This window comes from Gekko japonicus, unplaced genomic scaffold (genome assembly GCF_001447785.1).
Source record: "Gekko japonicus isolate JY-2015 unplaced genomic scaffold, Gekko_japonicus_V1.1 scaffold961, whole genome shotgun sequence".
Taxonomy (NCBI): domain Eukaryota; kingdom Metazoa; phylum Chordata; class Lepidosauria; order Squamata; family Gekkonidae; genus Gekko; species Gekko japonicus.
Genome location: NW_015175384.1, coordinates 334660 through 353726, shown reverse-complemented (window position 1 = coordinate 353726; position 19067 = coordinate 334660). Strand labels below are relative to the sequence as shown.

Below are 19067 nucleotides of genomic sequence, written 5' to 3'. Positions count from 1 at the left end.
TTCTCCTCTTGCACCAGTTCTTTTATTCCCCAGCCCTCTTCTTCCCTATTGGTCAAAATTGGCGCCAAAACTTCCCAAGGCCTTCTGGGGTTTGTAGACCCAGCCTCCCCTACTGCTAGCCAGGCTCCCTGGGCCTAGTAGGCCTCTGGTGGCACAGCCCAGATCATGACAGGCGCGAACTCTATAAGTATACATAATTATCTAGAGGAGCTAGAGCAGGAGTTTCCAACTCCTAATATTATTCTGGCTGGTGATTTTAATGCCAGAGTGGGCCAGAATGGCTCCGAGACAGTAGAGAAGTTAGGTCTTGCCTTTGAAGATGCTCGTTTCATCTGTCTATCTAATAATAGATTTTCCAGAGGTGTAATATTTAATGACGTTGGGTTCATCTAGTCTAATTATGCTTGAGATTTAATCTATTTTGAATGGTTCTCTTTATGACTACCCAGGAGAGTTTACGTTCACCTCTGTCCGTGGTTGTAGCGTGGTGGGTTATAGGTTTGCTCTCACCGACTCTGAAAGATGAGGTTAGGGCCTTTCCAATCTTGGAGAGGGTTGAAAGCGATCATTTCCCTTTGACTCTAGCCTTAAACTTTTCTAGTTCTTCGTCAGTCAGCAGAACGTGATGAGCGAAAAAGCATTAACCAAATTAGCTCGAGTCTTCTGGTCCGATGAGACCGCCCAGGTGGCTGCAAATTTATTGGACCCTTATACCTTAGATAAATTTGTATCTTTAGCAGAGAACTCGCCTGAGATTTTAGACTGGCTCCCGATGTATGCATAATTCAGGCAAGCCCGGCCCCCACCATCCATCACAGCTAAGCCTAGCGGAGACGGCGTCCATCGTAGGCCGTTACCAAGCAAAGGAAAACAAAGCATTCTCACACACACTCCCCACACATATTTCCGTCCCCCATCAGACATATGGCAAACGAAGCACTGAGTTTGACACACAGGTTCTCTCGGAGCTGTTCTCTCAGGGGCAGTCCTTGAAAGAGCTCTCTCAGCCCCACCTACCTCACAGGGGGTCTGTTGTGGGGAGGGGGAAGGGAAAGGAGATTGTAAGCAGTGTTCCCTCTAAGCTGAGTTAGTGTGAGCTAGCTCCCAGTTTCTTAGCCTCCGGCTCAGACATTTTTGTCTTAGGAAGGACGGCGCCAGAGCAAACTTATTGATGCAGCGGCCAAATCGCTCACTCACAGCTGGAATGCCAGGAGCTCACAGAGTAGGATTTTTCCTCGCAAGACTCCACAGCTTAGAGGGAGCATTGATGGGAAGCCGCTCTGAGACTCCGAGTGAAGGCATAGATCCAGTATCTTCCTCCTCCTCCTCCTCCTGGTTGCCAGGTCCCTCCTGGCCACTGGGAGGGGGCCAGAATGGCGAGGGGCATACCCTGATGGGACTTCGTTGCCTTTTACAGCTCCGCGGTAGTCAAAAATTCAGCAGGTGTAGCTTTCTGGCCCAGAGATGGAGAAGCCACAGCGAACAGGTTTTTTTCCTGGCTAATGACTGTATGCAGCAGGTTGCATTTATAAGAGCTGGAGCAATTAGTTTTCGCAGCACGATCCACTTTAAATTCCCAGCCCTCAAGACGAAGTCACACCCTTGGCTGGCTTTTCTTTTCTCCTGGCAGGCAGGCTGCATTCCGACACCTTTCGGCATTTCTTACCAGCCCTCACCAGTTTGCTCTGCAGATGATGGGGGATTTCACTGTGATAACTTCGGAAGGGCCAGACCAAACCAGAGTTAGAGGCTTCTGCTGTGATGGTGGCAGTAAACCCCGAGCCAGCCAGGATGTCCTTTCCCTCCTGCATGTTGATAACACACAGAGAGCCCCGTTCTGGTGGAAACGCAAGAGTGCCTTGAGCAAGTCACATATCCCATGATTCAAGGGATGCCAACTCCCCCCCCCCCCCCCCCCCGGGGCTCCTGTGCCTTGAACACAGCACAGAATCTGCACACAAACCTTTTCCTCTCCTGATGAATTTTTCCTTGTTGCAAATCTCAAATACACAGAAGCCGTGCTGTGATCTCCAGGTGACAGAAGTAGATTCCCCCAGAGAAAATGGCTGCTTTGGAGGGTGGATTTTATGGCAGTATACTCTGTTGAGGTCCCTCCGCCCCCGAAACCTCCAGGAATTTCTTACGTGGGCATCAGTGCTCCCTCTAAGCTATGGAGTCCTGTGAGCAAAATTCTACCTTGTGAGCTACCAGCATTAAAGTTGTGAGCAAGAAATTTGGCTATTGCATCAGTTAGTTTTCTCTGGAGCCCTCCTTCCTGAGCGAAGACAGAAATGTGTGAGCCGGAGGCTAAAAAATGGCGAGCGAGCTCACACTAACTCAGCTTAGAGGGAACACTGGCGGGCATCATTTCCCTCGTGTTAAAAACCATTTGCTGAGTTTGGGGGGGGGGGGGTTTTGGGGGAAGGCAGCACGCCGTAGCCCAGTCACTGCCACAGGAAGTGGTGGTGGCTACAAGCATGGGCGGCTTCAAAAGGGAATTAGATAGGCATGTGGAGCAGAGGTCCATCAGTGACTATTAGCCACAAGGTATAGATAGGAACTCTCAGGGCAAGTGATGCTCTGTATTCTTGGTGCTTGGGGGGGGGGTCAACAGTGGGAGGGCTTCTAGTGTCCTGGCCCCACTGCTGGACCTCCTGAGGGCACCTGGTATTTTTGGCCACTGCGTGACACAGAGTGATGGACTAGAGGGGCCTTTGGCCTGATCCAACATTGGCGTCTCTTATGTTCTTATGTAGTCCCACGAGACCTCGGAAGCTAAGCAGGTCAGTGCTTGGAAGGCAGCCCACCAAGGAAAGACGCTGCAGAGGGTTGCCGTGAGTCGTCCTGTGGATTAAATGTGGATTAAATCACCCGCTTTGCCTCCAGATTTCATGTAAGCCAAAACACAGCGACAACTTGAGTTTTGCTGCTGCTGTTCGGTCGCACAGTCGAGTCCGACTCTTCGCGTCTCCAGGAATGGTGCTTCGCCTGAAGCGTGGGAGGGTTCTTGCCCCCACCCCTCTATAGGATTGCCAGCCTCCAGGGTGGTGCCTGGAGATCTGCAGGGATCGCACCGGATCTCCAGGTGACAGAAGTCGATTCCCCCTGGAGAAAACGGCTGCTTTGGAGGGTGGACTTTATGGCCGTATGCCCTGCTCAGGTCCCTCCGCCCCCGAAATCTCCTGGAATTTCACAACCTGAAGTTGGCAACCCTAGTTCTCTGCCATTTATTCATTTATTTATCGATCTTATATTTCGCCCTTCCCACAGGTGGGCTCAGGGCGCATCACAAAGCCATTCGGCATTGTAATATAAATACATCGATAAACAGTTTAAAAACAGTGAAGAACAACAATTTATGAACAACAATTTAAAAACAGATTGCCCTTATTTGTTTATACACAGTTTTCAGAGCTGTTACCGCTAGGTCTCTAGGATCTCCTTACTCTGGGCCACATCGAGCTGGTGAACTTATAAGAACATAAGTGAAGCCAGTGCTGGATCGGGCCAATGGCCCATCCAGTCCAACACTCTGTGTCACACAGTGGCCAAAAATACCAGGTGCCATCAGGAGGTCCAGCAGTGGGGCCAGGGCACTAGGAGCCCCCCCCCACTGTTGCCCCCCCCAACACCAAGAATACAGAGCATCCCTTAAGAACATAAGGGAACATAAGAGACGCCAATGTTGGATCAGGCCAAAGGCCCATCCAGTCCAACACTCTGTCATACAGTGGCCAGAAATACCAGGTGCCGTCAGGAGGTCCATCAGTGGGGCCAGGACATTAGAAGCCCTCCCACTGTTGACCCCCCAAAGCACCAAGAAGACAGAGCATCACTTGCCCCAGAGCCCCTATCTATACCTTGTGGCTGATAGCCACTGATGGACCTCTGCTCCATATGCTTATCTAATTCCCTTTTGAAGCCGTCCATGCTTGTAGCCGTCACCACTTCCTGTGGCAGTGAATTCCATGTGTTAATCACTCTTTGGGTGAAGAAGGACTTCCTTTTATCCATTCTAACCTGACCACTCAGCAATTTCATTGAGTGCCCACGAGTTCTTGTATTGCCCCAGACTGAGAGTTCCTATCTATACCTTGTGGCTCATAGCCACTGAGGGACCTCTGCTCCACTTCCACAGTGGAGGTCAACTTTTACACTGGACGTCGGCCACCTCAGCCAAAGGCCTGGTGGAACAGCTCCATTTTGCAGGCCCTGCGGAACAGCAGTAGGTCCCCGATCTGTATGCGTAAGGCAGGGTACCCTGTGAGCGTGCAAGTCCCATCTTTAGTAGCTACTCATAAAACAAAGCCTAAATGGTTGTGCTTGTCTGTCCCCTTTAGGAAAAGTTGTTTGTTACCGAAGACAACGTCGCTGAGTTTCTGGACAACCTGCAAAGAGCCTCCCGCCCCAGCCAGCCCGAGACGGAACGTCGGCCACTGATCGAAGTGCTCGAAGTGTCCGAGGGCCAGAGCCGGATCCGATTAAAGGTAAAAGGTTCTTCCGCACCCTTGTCATGCTGGCGTCACAGCCTCTGGTGTGACAAAGCCTCCCGCAAGGTTTTCCTGCTCCCCCCTCACCTCTCCCGTGTGAAAGGTGCAAATGGTGTGTGTGTGTGTGTGTGTGTGTGTGTGTGTGAGAGAGAGAGAGAGAGAGAGAGAGAGAGAGAGAGATCTGTTCATGACCTTCCATCTGGTGCTTCCCCCAAGGAACTCAGGGCAGCACACACAGTCCTTCCCTCCCACAGTTTTGTCCTCACAACAGTCCTGTGAAGTAGGTTCAGCTGAGAGCGACTGGCCCAGGTTCAGCAAGCGAGCTTCGCAGTTGAACTGGGGCCCCCCCCCCCCCAGTCTACCCACTTTATCCTACGGACTCTAGTAAACCTTGAACCGTTCACCCTGGCAGCAGGAGACAAGAGTAAAATGCAACTTCTGTTCAGTTCAGGACAAGAAGTTTCTGGGAGGGACAACCTCTGAATCTCAGAGGCAGGAGGCAACACTGGGGAAGACCTCGGCCTCTGTGCCGTCCGGTTGGCCCTCCAGAGGGACTGGCTGGCCCCTGTGTGAGACAGGATGCTGGACTGGATGGACCACTGGTCTGATCCAGCAGGGCTCTTCTGATGTTCTAATGAAGGCCTTGGCCTCTCTGCCCTGTTGTTGGCCCTCTGGAGGAACTGGTTGGCCACTGTCTGAGGCAGGATGCTGGACTAGATGGACTCTCATTGGTCTGATCCAGCAGGGCTCTTCTGATGTTCTCATCACGGGAAGGCCTCGGCCTCTCTGCCCTGTTGTTGGCCCTCCAGAGGAACAGGCTGGCCACTGAGTGCGACAGGATACTGGACTAGAGGGACCACTGGTCTGATGCAGCAGGGCTTTTCTTTTGCTCTTATTAGGGGAAGGCCTTGAGCTTTGTGCCCTGTTGTTTGGCCACTGTGTGAGACAAGATGCTGGACTGGATGGGCCACTGGTCCGATCCAGCAGACCTTTTCTTATGAAGGCCTCGGCCCTTATGCTGTCCTGTTGGTCCTCCATAGGAACTGGTCAACCACTGTGTGAGGCAGGATGCCAAACTTGATGGGCCACTGGTCTGATCTAGCAGGGCTCTTCTGATGTCTTTAAGTTCTTACTAAAGCGAGGCATGTAAAATAAAGACTGTTCCTTACTGTACTTACTTTTGTTTGCTGCTGGAGCATACTGCAATTTCAACTATTTACATGGGGAGAAAGAGGATGAACATTCCAAATAATTCAATAAACATTTGGAAAGTGCACCTCTGGAGCTGGGGCTTTGTTCCAGCTGCAGGGCTATTTGACCTCTGTGGTTTTGATGTTCATTAAGGGCTGAGGTGGCTCAAGTGGTTAAGACGCCGAACTGCAGGCTGTGGAAGGTCAGTAGTTCAGCAGTTCGAGACCCGGGTGCCGCATGATGGAGTGAGCACCCGTCTCTAGTTCCAGCTCCTGCCAACCTAGCAGTTCGAAAGCAAGAAATTGCAAGTAGATAAACAGGTACCACTTCGGTGGGAAGGTCACAGCGTTCCGTGCGCCTTGGTGTCTAGTCATGCCGGCCACATGACCACGGAGACGTCTTCGGACAGCGCTGGCTCTTCGGCTTGGAAACAGAGATGAGCACCGCAACCCTAGAGTCGGATTCCACTGGCTTTCGAGCAAGGGAACCTTTACCTTTACTTAAGGGCTTAATATGCTGCCCTCCCCGCATTGGCAAGGAGCAGAAGGGACAGAAATAGGCACGGCCAGGTCAGATTCGGCTAGCTGCTGCCTCATTTTTCAGACATTTGCAGATAAGTTGTCGAAGGCTTTCACGGCCGGAGTTCATTAGCTGTTGTAGATTTTTCGGGTTGTATGGCGGTGGTCTTGGCATTGTAGGACCTGTGTCATCTTGACACAGAGAGGACTCCATCTTTCTGTGTTATACCTCTGAGGATGCCAGTCACAGCTACTGGCGAAACGTCAGGTCCTACCATGCCAAGACCACAGCCGTACAGCCCGGAAAATCTACAACAGATCATTTGCAGATAATTTAAAAATAATCTGACCCTACATAGAGGGCCTTTGACTGCTACGTTGAACGTGACCAAACACAGCAGAAGGCTCAGTTTGGTCACCCGAAATGACCTCTGGGAGCACAGAAACTGCGGGAGGGTTTCTGAGGATCCACCCGTGGAACATTTCTGCAAATGTGTGTGTGTGTGTGAAGTGTCGCCAGATCCCTTCTGGTTTACGGTGACCCTACGAATTAACAACCTGCAAAGCCTTAGCAGCCGTGCTCAGATCTTGCAAACCGTGGCTTCCTTAATTGCATCCCATCCATCTCCTGTTCGGTCTTCCTTTTTTCCTGCTGCCTTCCGCTTTCCCTAGCCCCCGGAATGAGATGCTGTATAACTGGAACTGAAATGATTAAAAATGGCAGAGGAACTGTAGTGAAAACTCTGACATGATCTGCATCTAAACTTTGCACTAAATGTTGCCCTTGCAGCTGTTGTTGTCTGAAGTCGTCACGTGTTCCTGCCCTGCAAGGGAGATCCCCAGTCAGCATTTCTCAAGCCACCGAAGTTCAGGGCCAGCGGCCGGACTTTGCCACTTGTCAGCCTGGCCGGCGGTGCTCCCTTTAAGCCAGCGCTGAAGGCATTGCACTGGCTGCCAATAGCATACCGGATTCGCTTCAAGGTGCTGGTTTTGACCTTTAAAGCCCTTTATGGTCATGGACCTGCCGACCTGAGGGACCGCCTTTCCCCACACGTTTCCCAGAGAGCACTACGGTCAGGGTCGCAAAACCGTTTGGCCCTCCCTGGTCCTAAGGATGCCAGGCTGGTATCGGCCAGGGCCTTTTCGGTGGCGGCTCCTACCTGGTGGAATGAGCCCCTGGATGAGATAAGGGCTCTGCAGGACCTCGCACAGTTCCGCAGGGCCACGAAAACGGAGCTCTTTTGCTAGGCATTTTGGTAGGAGCCGCGTTATCATCTGTGCCTGGTGCCAGTCTATTTCCAGCCCGAGCCCGCCGCTAATGGATGGACCGATAAATGCTCTTCATTGTAATGGTACCGCCATCGTTTTGTTAATTGCTTTTAATAATTTGTGTCTTCTGTATTAATATTTGTATTGTTTACCTATTGGTTCTTGTGTAAGCCGCCCTGAGCCTGCCTCGGCGGGGAGAACGGGGTAAAAATCAAACAAATAAATAAATTTAGTCGCCCATACGAAGGGAAAGAATTGAAAGGCAGAGAAGCCCCCCACTTTGTGAGCCCAGCGTGAAGGGCGTCCTGCTTTGCTTTCAAACGCTCTCGTTCTGATTCTGTGACGATCCTAAAATAGGGCTTCACGGTTGTGTTTTCGATTCAGTGTTTCACTCCCATATCGGGCTGTGTGTCTTCTCTCACATTCCACCCACCTCTGGTTTCTGTCATCTCTGTGCTACTGAGAACTTGACAGTTGTAACAACTGCCAATAGTTGGCATTTGAAAGAACATAAGAGAAGCCAATGTTGGATCATGCCAATAGTTGGCATTTGAAAGAACATAAGAGAAGCCAATGTTGGATCAGGCCAATGGCCCATCCAGTTCAACACTCTGTGTCACACAGTGGCCAGAAATACCAGGTGCCATCAGGAGGTCCACCAGTGGGGCCAGGACACCAGAAGCCCTCCCACTTGCCCCAGAGCCCCTATCTATACCTTGTGGCTAATAGCCACTGATGGACCTCTGCTCCAGATGCTTATCTAATTCCCTTTTGAAGCCGTTCATGCTTGTAGCCGCCACCACTTCCTGTGGCAGTGAATTCCAGGTGTTAATCACTCTTTGGGTGAAGAAGGACTTTCTTTTATCCGTTGTAACCCGACCGCTCAGCAATTTCATGGAGTGCCCACGAGTTCTTGTCTTGTGAGAAAGGGAGAAAAGGACTTCTTTCTCTGCCTGCTCTATCCCATGCATAATCTTATAAACCTCGATCATGTCACCCCTCATCTGTCGTTTCTCCAAGCTAGAGAGCCCCAAGCGCTTTAACCTTTCCACATGGGGAAAGTGTTGCAACCCTTTTATCACTCTAATTGCCCTTTTCCCAATGCTATAATATAGTTTTTGACCAGAACTATACACAGTACTCCAAATAAGAAGGCAGGAGCTCAAAGCTTCCTGTGAAGCAAAGGCAATTTATAATAATAATTTTGTGGTGACCCCAGGGACCATGGGATTTTCATGGCAAAAGATGAACAGAGGTGGTTTGCCATTGCCTTCCTCCACAGAACAACCCTGGGCTTCCTTGGTGGTCTCCCATCCAACTATTAGCCGTGGCTGACCCTGCTTAGCTTTCAGGCTTACATAAGCTCAGGCTTGGCTGTCAGGCTACTATGCAGTCTGTTCCGGAACTCATTTACTGCGTTCAGGTAAAGGTCTTCTGTCTGGCCGTGACTTTATTTTTTCCATCTTCCGCCGGAGCCCAAGAGGTTCCATGGAGAGATACAAATGTTTGAGGGCATAGGTTCCACCCCAGCCCCACCCCACGTCCTTTTGGGATGACTTGGTATGGAACTTGGCAGAGTAGCCCATTTGGCGGCAGGAAGAAATTTCCTCTGCGCCCCAACTGCCTAGGAAAGATTAGCCTTTGCCGTCGGTTTGTAAACTGGCTCACTTGTTTGAGTCATCAGGCGACACCACTTAATGTAGCACAGTGTGGCCCGGATTGCAAGCGTGTACCTGGGGGTGTCTGGCCGGATGGCTTTTGAGGCCCTTCCAACTCTGGTGTGTGTGTGTGGGGGAAATGCTGTCAAGTCGCAGCCAATTTAGGGAGACCCTGTAGGGCTTTCAAGGCCAGAGGCGGACCAGAAGCAGTTTGCCATCGCCTGCCTCTGCGTAGCGACCCTGGACTTTCTTGGAGGTCTTCCCTCCAAGTACTAACCAGGGCTGACCCTGCTTAGGTGTCTGAGAGCAGATGAAATCAGGCCAGCTGGGGCCCTCCTCCAGATCCGGGCTAGAACAACGTCCAGCACAAACAGCATCCAGCCCCCTCTGGGCCCCCAGAGCCGAGGCACGGCCTCTCAGCTCAGACACCCATCCCAGGAACTCTTCATATTTTTAATGGAAACCACTTGCAAGAAAAGGCTTAGACGATGTCTCCATTTCCCCGTGATCTGCGTATCCGCCTACGTCCCTGCCAGACAGTAATCCCTGCTCCCGTTCAAGCAGCCCGGCAGAGCAGACAGTCGGCGCAAAGCGATACCTGCTGAAGGCTGCAGGGCCTGTTGGTTGGCAACGAGGGATGTTTTACAGGCGGCACGTGGCGCGCACACCCCATGCCCCTGGGCTGGCATTAGCCCGGGCAGCTCATCTGGAGGGCGGCCAGAGGCCACCCTCTCCTGGGCTCTGTAAGAGCGAGTGCCTTGCAGGTGCCGCGTATCTGACTACGAAAACGAGAACAGCTTGGCGTTCTTCCGCGTTGCATGTAGTCGCTATAGGAGATGGTGTTGGGAGGACGGGACTCACTGGTGGGGATTGGCAGGGAAGGTGAACCCAGTTACGACCGCAAAGCCAACCCCACGGTGCTTCCCCTTCTCCTTGAGTCTGTTCACAAATTCGGAACGGCAGACCCCGCCCACAGGGCTGAACGGGGAGACAGGACTCGCATCTTACGACAGAACAAAGTTAGAGTCCGGTGGGGGCACCTTTAAGACCGACAGAGTTTTATTCAAGGGGTGAGCTTTCGTGCGCATGCACACTTTGTCAGTGTGCATTGTCTGGCGAAGTGTGCGTGCCCACGAAAGCTCACCCCTTGAATAAAACTTTGTCGGTCTCAGAGGTACCCCACTGGACTCTAACTTTGTTCTCTTGCTTCAGACCAATACGGCTGCCCGCCTTGATGTAACTTAGGACGGTTAGTTTCAAGTCTCGAAAGTTCATGCTCTGAAAATCTCGGTCTCTAAGGTTCGACCAGACTCGAATCTTAAGTGTTCCACTGCAGACCCCGACAGGGCTACCCTCTGATCAGTGTTCCCTCTAAGCTGAGTTAGTGTGAGCTAGCTCACAGTTCTTTAGCCTCCAGCTCACACATTTTTGTCTTCGCTCAGGAAGGACGGGCTCCAGAGCAAACTGATTTATGCAGTATCAAAATGCCTCACTCACAACTTTAGTGCCAGCGGCTCACAAAGTAGAATTTTTGCTCACAAGACTCCACAGCTTAGAGGGAACATTGCCTCTGATATGATCAAGGAAGCACCAGAGCAGGGGTCACTGGGGGGAGTGTGTGTGGGGGTAGCTGTGATTAAGAGGCTACGAGAATTGGATTTGCTTCTGGAAATTCTATGGGTTGAAATAGGGGGGGCCAAAAGGAAACTTAACACTGGGAGTTTGTTATCGCCCACCAGATCAAAAGATAGAGGAGGATTATAAAATGATGAATGAATTAAAGATAGCAGCTAGACAAAAACACTGTGTTGTAATAGGTGATTTTAACTATCCACACATTGATTGGGTCAATATGTGTTCTAGTCGGGAAAAAGAGATTGAGTTTCTAGACACTCTAAATGACTGTGCTATGGAGCAGATGGTCACGGAACCTACCAGGGGAGAGGCGATCCTTGATTTGGTCCTAAGTAACACTCAAGACCTGGTGAGAGATGTAAAAGTGATTGCACCACTTGGGAACAGTGATCATAATGTTATTGAGTTCAACATCGGTACAAATAGGGAATTGGCCAAAAAGACTCACACAACCACTTTTAACTTTAAAAGGGGTAATTTTTCTGATATGAGGGGACATGTGGGGAGGAAACTGAAGGGAAAAGTAGAAAGGGTCAAAACCATTGGGGAAGCTTGGAAACTGTTTAAAACTACAATTCTAGAAGCTCAAATAAAATATATTCCGCAGGTTAGGAAAGGCACAAACAGGTATAAGAAAAAGCCTACATGGTTAACAAACAAAGTAATGGAAGCTGTAAAAGGTAAAAAGGATTCCTTTAAGCGGTGGAAAGCTAGTCACAGTGAGGCTGATAAAACAGAACACAGGCTATGGCAAATAAAATGCAAGTCTGTGGTCAGGCATGCAAAAAGGGAATATGAGGAGCATATAGCAAAAAATGTAAAGACCAACAATAAAACTTTCTTCAAATACATTAGAAACAGGAAACCAGCCAGGGAGGCAGTGGGGCCCTTGGATGACCAAGGGGTAAAAGGAGTACTGAAGGATGATAGGGAAATGGCTGAGAAGCTAAATGCATTTTTTGCCTCCGTCTTCACTGTGGAAGATGAGAGGTGCTTGCCCACTCCAGAGCCGCTGAGTTCGGGAGGGGTGTTGAAAGACCTGAGTCAGATTGAGGTGACGAGAGAGGAGGTCCTAAAACTGATAGACAACTTAAAAACTGATAAATCACCAGGCCCAGATGGCATACATCCGAGAGTTCTGAAAGAACTCAATTGTGAACTTGTGGATCTCCTGACAAAAATATGTAATCTCTCCTTAAAATCAGCCTCCATTCCTGAGGACTGGAAGGTAGCTAATGTCACTCCCATCTTTAAAAAGGGTTCCAGAGGAGATCCGGGAAATTACAGGCCTGTCAGTCTGACGTCGATACCGGGTAAATTGGTGGAAACCATTATTAAGGAAAGAATTAGTAGGCACATAGATGAACAAAACCTATTGAGGCAGACTCAACATGGGTTCTGTAAGGGAAGATCTTGTCTCACTAACCTGTTAATGTTCTTTGAGGGGGTGAACAAACATGTGGACAAGGGGGATCCAATAGATATTGTTTACCTTGACTTCCAGAAAGCTTTTGATAAAGTTCCTCATCAAAGGCTCCTAAGCAAGCTCAAAAATCATGGGATAAAAGGACAAGTCCTTTTATGGATCAAAAACTGGCTAATTAATAGAAAACAGAGAGTGAGTATAAATGGGCAGTTCTCCCAGTGGAGGGGTGTAAGCAGTGGGGTACCACAGGGATCAGTACTTGGTCCACTGCTTTTTAACTTGTTCATTAATGATTTGGAGTTGGGAGTAAGCAGTGAAGTGGCTAAATTTGCGGATGATACGAAGTTGTTCAGGGTGGTGAAAACCAGTGAGGATTGTGAGGCACTCCAAAGGGATCTGTCAAAGATGGGCGAGTGGGCGTCAACATGGCAAATGGGGTTCAATGTGGCCAAGTGCAAGGTGATGCACATTGGAGCCAAAAATCCTAACTATAAATACACGTTGATGGGGTCTGAACTGGCAGAGACAGATCAAGAGAGAGATCTTGGAGTTGTAGTAGATAACTCACTGAAAATGTCGAGACAGTGTGTGACTGCAATAAAGAAGGCCAATGCTATGCTGGGGATTATTAGGAAGGGTATTGTAAACAGATCAGCCAATATCATAATGCCGCTATATAAATCAATGGTGCGACCTCATCTGGAATACTGTGTGCAATTCTGGTCACCACACCTTAAAAAGGATATTATAGCTTTGGAAAAAGAGGACGTCCTTCTTCACCCAAAGAGTGATTAACACTTGGAATTCACTGCCACAGGAAGTGGTGGGTGCTACAAGCATGGATGGCTTCAAAAGGGAATTAGATAAGCATATGGAGCAGAGGTCCATCAGTGGCTATTAGCCACAAGGTATAGCTAGGGGCTCTGGGGCAAGTGATGCTCTGTCTTCTTGGTGCTTGGGGGGGGTCAACAGTGGGAGGGCTTCTAATGTCCTGGCCCCACTGCTGGACCTCCTGATGGCACTGGTATTTCTGGCCACTGTGTGACACAGAGTGTTGGACTGGATGGGCCTTTGGCCTGATCCAACATTGGCGTCTCTGATGTTCTGATGATGATGTTCAGATGCTGGTTTTCTGCCTCCGGGCATTTCTCCCTTGCTTTAATTAAGCTAATTACATTTCACATTGTACCTCTGCATCCTGAATCCCTCTTTGCAACCCCCCCCCCACCAGCTGACTAGGATAGAAGGTCTCAAAGATCTCCCTTCTGACTCATATCCGGTGAAGGGAGGTTGGACTCTTGGAAAAAACGTATACCCCGAGAATCATGTGGGTCTCGAAGGTAGTCTGTGGACCAACACGGCTACCCTCTGAAACGGTCTTTGAGCCTGTTACTCTGTTTAGTCTAACAGTTATCCAGTAAGTGCTCAAAAACCGTTGCCAACGCAGGGCCAATCAGTGTACTAGACAGCCAGAAAAGATGGCCTCATCAGCTGTGTTGTACGTGAGAAACAACGGCTCTTTCGGGCGCACACAAAATCCGCTGTGAGGCAGGCCCGTGGCTACCACGGGGCCCAGCCCCCTAGTGGTTTTTATGGGCCTCCCTCCATGAGCCTTGGCTCCCCCCCCCATTGCCTGTCGGCAGGAGGACGAGAGCAGCAGAAGCGGCGGCAGCGAGGTTGGGCTGAGAGATGCTTGCCGCCTGGCCCGCCAGCAGTGGGTAAGCCCAGGCAAGCAAGCGGGCGCATCGTCTGGCCCTGGCCAGGCACACCCGGCTGTGCTCCTGTGCGTCAATGCTCCCACATGGCGCCCCTTCGTGGCCAGCCCAGCCACCGCACGCCTCGCCTCTCCTGGCCCCGGAAGGAAGCCGAGGGTGGAGGTCAGGCTGCCCCTGGTGCACCGGTGTGGGAAGGGGACGGAGGGGGCCAGACGCTCCACAGGGAAGGGCTGCCCTTGCTGGGGGGGTGGGAAGCTGCCCCCCATTTAATTAGCTGACGCCCCCCTCTCAAAAAAGTCCCTCGCCACAGGGCTGCTGTGAGGACAACCAGAACCCTAGGCCGAGGGCTGGGGGATGGTTTCTGTCTGTGCTGAGACATTCCAACGCCCTCGCCTCTAAGCGAGCCACTCCCTTGCTCGGTCTGCTGTCAGGCTCATGAACCTCCCCACCTCTGATTACAGGAAACGGAGTGGCAGAACTGCACAGGAGACCAGGTTCCTGTTCGGCTTGAAAGAGCCTGTATTCCGGCTTCGTTTCCCACCCCCAGCCGACAACAGTAACCAACTTCCCCCCCCCCCTCCTCAACAGGCACAGAACAGCCCTGAAGCTGGCCAGGCAGAAGAGAAGCTCAATCCCGGGACGGAGGACGGTGAACACCCATCCGGAGCAGAACACCGCCCTCTGGTCACTGGCCCCGGAGAGGAGCACGCCACGAAACCCGAAAAGGCCTCTGACGCGCTCACAGCTGCGGAAACAAAGGAACCGGCTGGGTGGGGACACGGTCATTGTGCGGAGCCTGACCCCGCTGACTCCGGCTTGGCCGCTCCGGGGAAGTCACCGATATCGACGTTCCAGGAGTCAGAACTTGCTTTGGCGGCAGAGCAGAGAGCCACCGCCAGAGACCAGACACCACTTGACGGGGGTGAGCGGGCCGGAACAGGAGAGGAGGTGCGCTCAAACGCTACAAAGAGCGGCGGCCCACCCGCTCCTGCTCCGGTGTTACGGGAAAGAGACGCGAGAGACGGGAGCGTGCAGCTAATTAGCCACCACGCCACACACTGCGCCCTCACCTTTCAGAATCCTCTGTTGTACGAACTGGATTAAGTGGGTGCTGACGGGCTGCTGACGGGCCTTTTTGCCACTTCAGCACCCCCGCCCAACCCCATTTCCGCGCCACCTCCTTAAGCAAAGGGAAGACTCCAGAGAAACCTGATGGCAACAACAAGGGACTGAATGCGCTGAGAACATTTGGAGGGATTTCCCAAACTGATAGGGGACCTGTCTGTTTGGAAGACAACAAAGCAGCTCATTAAGGCCTGGCTGGTTTCCCTCGGAGCGCAACGTCTAGTTGAGCTGGGTAACCAGCAGCCTGTCGAGCATCTCTTGCGAAGGCCCCCCGCGGAAACCAATGGGACTTTCCCAAGAGCATGTGCTCTTGTGCAAGCCACATTGGGACACACACAGCTTGGGCTGGTCGCCTCTACAGAGCCTCTCTTTGCTCTTCCAGCTATCCTCACACATTTTGTAATACACGACCGAAGTCTTGGCTAGAGATGCAGGAGGGCCCGCCCCCCCCCCCCCCCCCCCAGCACTCTCCAGAGAGTAAGCAGGAGGTAAATATACCTCTGCGAGCCCTTTTTAATATTGCAAGCAAAAGGCAACTTTGCTTTCGGGGCTTCTGATGAGCTGCTTTCTACTCTGAACATTCCTCGAGGTGGGACTGACGGGTGGTTCTTCTCTAGTGCCACAGTCTTCCTCGTTACACGGGAATAAGTAGGGTCGGGATGGCCAACTCGCACAGTCGCTGGGAAGGTTTTGGGGGCAGCTAGGCCGTTCGACTTCACCAGGACTGATTTCAGAGCCAGCCCGATAGCGCTGCGATCTGATGCTCGATCAAGGGGACAGAGTCCCACCACAGCACAGAACAGCAGGCTAAACGGAGAAGCAAATGGTCCCGTTTCTTCTGGGGTCATCATTTGCTTCTCGTGAAGACCACCCCCACAATGCAGAGCAAGTCACGGCAGAGGCAAAAAGGGGCACTGGTGAGAAATGGCAGTCTTCATCCCATGCCTATCAGAAAAACCGAGAGAGCCCCATTTTTAACCACAGAAAACCAGCAGCCAAAGTGCCCAATTTAGACTCCCGTTCCTGGCCTCCTCCCTCCTCCTCCTCGTCCCCTCTAGGCCCCTTTTCACAGCTCACAGAAGTCTTACTTAAATTGTCTACTGGACCTGGGCGGCTTTTGGCTGCCTTTTGGATTGGCTTCCCCGTTAAATATCCCTTGCAGCCACAACTGCCAAACCATCTTTGCTTTGGGGATCGACACTGGCGACACCTTCCTGCCAGAGGGGAGACACACCGGGAAACCACAGTTAAGTCTGGTTCAAGGCCCAGTCCTAAAAATGGAAGACTTCTTCCCTGTTGCTCACTGTGGCCTCCAATAATTGCTTCTGTTCGGCTGGCTTCTACCCTTTTTCTTGGCCTTAAAGCCGCCCCCCTCCCTGGTTTCCTTCCCGCGAAGCCCGTGCGCACTCACAGTTGGCCACCTGCAGCTCACTACCGTCAAGTTGGAAGTTCCACACCGTTACTGTTTCTCAGATTCAAAAATTGGAGAGCTGATAGGAGCCCCACTCGCACTTTTCCCTCTCTTGTACCTTTGTATCGCCATCCGTAGAAGTCAGAAAAGCAAGACTCAGAAAAGCTGTGTTTGGGGGGGGGGGGGGGAGTTTGCCCATCCGGCCTTGAAGCCTTATTCGATAGTAGTAATTTTGGAATTCTGACATTTATCCTAGCAAATGCAGGGGGCCTCAAAAGCCACTGAACTTCGTACAGCCGGGTCGGTTTGCTATCCGATTGGAAGCCTCATACACAAAGCTAGGCGAGATTCTCTCGTTTCTTGTTAATGATACCTTAATTGTTCGACCACTGGAGCCGTTTTCTCTCCAGAGCATTTTCCATTAGAACCAAAAGCACAGCCCACGGGGGAAATTCTGTTGCACAAGCCCTGTTGGTGGGGCTTGAACAGGGGAACTTCCTTCATGACTGTGATCTAGGACTGAATACACAGTTTGATGAAATCTGTGCTCCTCTAGCAGGAAGCGTTTCCCAAGGGTACAGAAACATCAGAACATTTCAAGCCTCCCCACCCACACACAGATACTGAATAGGTTTGCAGCAAGGGTCTCCCCTTCTGCAGTGTACTTCCTTTGTATTATTTCAGCTTCTGAGTTCTGTATCCTTTCCTCTTCCAGGCCTGCTTTTAGTTGTTTGCTTAACTGAGCTGACTAATCTGAAAACCAAATTGTTTCCTTAACAGGAAGCCAAACGGTCACAATTGTTTTCAGCCCAGTCTCTGAAACGCTGTTATTAAATTGCTAAATAAAGTTTGCATCACTGCGACAAGCCATCGTTTCTCTTAAGCCTCTTCTTTTAATTCGTAATTATTTTTAATAAAATAAGGCAGATTTCCCCCTCGAAGCCATTAAAAGACCTGTATTACAAAAAAAAAAAAAAGGATTTATTTTGGCAGAAACGAAAAACAAAAAATTGCATCACTCTACATTAAAGTGAAACCGATTTCCTCCTCCTCCTCTTCCCATAGAAGCACATAGCCAATAAAACAGAATGCTTTCTGCAGATACTTAAGGTACCAAATCCCAAGCAAGCCTGTACAAGATTGTGGAAATACCGAACGATCCGGAGGGGGTCCCGATTATTCAAAGTCGATCAAGGGAAGCAAAAAGCGGGCCGATCGATCGAGGGCTGTCGTTTGCAAACTGAAGTTTGGGGTGGAGGTGGTGGTGGGGGCCCCAGTCATCTCTGGACATCTGCCACATCTGTCCTTTATCAAAAGTCTCACTTTTTTGTTTTTTTTAAAAAAGGAATATATATATATATATGTATCTTTTAAGGGGGGTAGTTTGAAAGTCTCAGAAGCACTTGGTTTCTTTTTCAAAAGGCCTGGCTGGACACCCCATTCTTTTCGCAGCAGCAGCAGCAGCAGTCCTCACTGGAGGCGTCGGTAGCTCTTGCAGAGCTCGTGGTCGCGGATGTCGCCCCAGCCGCCGTTCTTGACGTGGGGGCTGACGGGGGCGAGGGCGTAGCGCTTGCCGAGGCTCATCTGGGCGGGGAAGAGGTGCCGCCGGTTGGCGTCGAGGAGGGCGTCGAGCTGGGCGGCGCGGGCGGCGGGGCGGCAGGCCCGTCCGCGGTGGTGCATGCCGCAGTCGCCGGTGTGGAAGACGCGCGGGACCTCGGGGACGAGGACCTTCCAGAAGCGGGGCAGGCAGCGGACGGTGAGGTGCTGGAGGGTCCAGTCCCAGTTGTAGTCGTCGTAGGTGCAGAAGGCGTCGGCGCAGGCGAGGAGCTCCTCGTAGGCGTCGCGCCCGAAGGCCATGCCCATGTTGTGCTCGGTGGACTTCCAGGCCTTCAGCTCGGCCCGGTCGGCGCGGCCGGCGAACCCCCCGCGGAGGGCGGCGTAGGAGCCGAGCGAGAGGAGCTGGCAGTCGGGGCAGGCGCGGGCGCGGAGGCGCCAGAGGGCCTGGAGGGCGGCGTAGAAGTCGGGGGCCAGGTAGTGGTCCTCCTCGAGGAGGAGGAGGAGGGCGGGCGGGCGGCGGCGGAGGGCGCGCACCCGCTCCCAGACGAAGTGCAGCTTCCACCACCAGTGGTGCTTGGCCTGGGCGAAGGCGGCCTCGCGGTAGTGGCCGAAGGCGTCCGGGTAGCGCGCGTTGAGGCAGCCGCGCCGCAGGGCCGCCGCCCGGCCCAGGTCGCGCGGGCAGTCGCGCGGGTCGCTGCCCGGGAACTCGGCCGGGTAGAGCTGGCGGCTGAAGGGGAAGAAGACCTGGAGGACGGCGCAGAAGTCCACGCCCGCCGCCAGCGCGTTCAGCTCGGCCGACCAGACGTCGTGGCTCAGCACCAGCAGCACCTTCTCCGCCCCCGGCGCCCGCCGCAGCGAGGCCAGCAGCAGGCCCAGGTGCTCCGCCCGCTCGTGCACCTGCACCACCACCGCCACCGACGCCTCCTCCGGCCCCGCCGACGCCGCCTCCGTCCACAGCGCCTCCTGCCGCACCGGCTGGTCGAAGTTCAGGCGGTACACCAGCGAGCGCAGCCGCAGCGTCTCGTTCTCCGGCGCCGGCCAGACCCCCGCTGCCGCCCCCGCCCCCGCCGCC

At 52.2% G+C, this 19067-nt stretch overlaps 2 protein-coding genes across 2 annotated transcripts in view; one reads left to right on the top strand and one right to left on the bottom strand.

The window, feature by feature from the left end:
• The window catches only part of DNAAF2 (dynein, axonemal, assembly factor 2), a 39620-nt gene extending 24186 nt beyond the window's left edge, over positions 1-15434 (top strand). The window contains exons 3-4 of the mRNA XM_015425601.1: positions 4341-4487; positions 14491-15434. Coding sequence (XP_015281087.1) covers positions 4341-4487; positions 14491-15006 — 663 coding nt within the window. The 3' untranslated portion in view covers positions 15007-15434. The remainder of the gene's footprint in view (positions 1-4340; positions 4488-14490) is intronic.
• Positions 15435-17355: 1921 nt separating this feature from the next.
• MGAT2 (mannosyl (alpha-1,6-)-glycoprotein beta-1,2-N-acetylglucosaminyltransferase) overlaps positions 17356-19067 on the bottom strand; it is a 4918-nt gene continuing 3206 nt past the window's right edge. The window contains exon 3 of the mRNA XM_015425599.1: positions 17356-19044. Coding sequence (XP_015281085.1) covers positions 17909-19044 — 1136 coding nt within the window. The 3' untranslated portion in view covers positions 17356-17908. The remainder of the gene's footprint in view (positions 19045-19067) is intronic.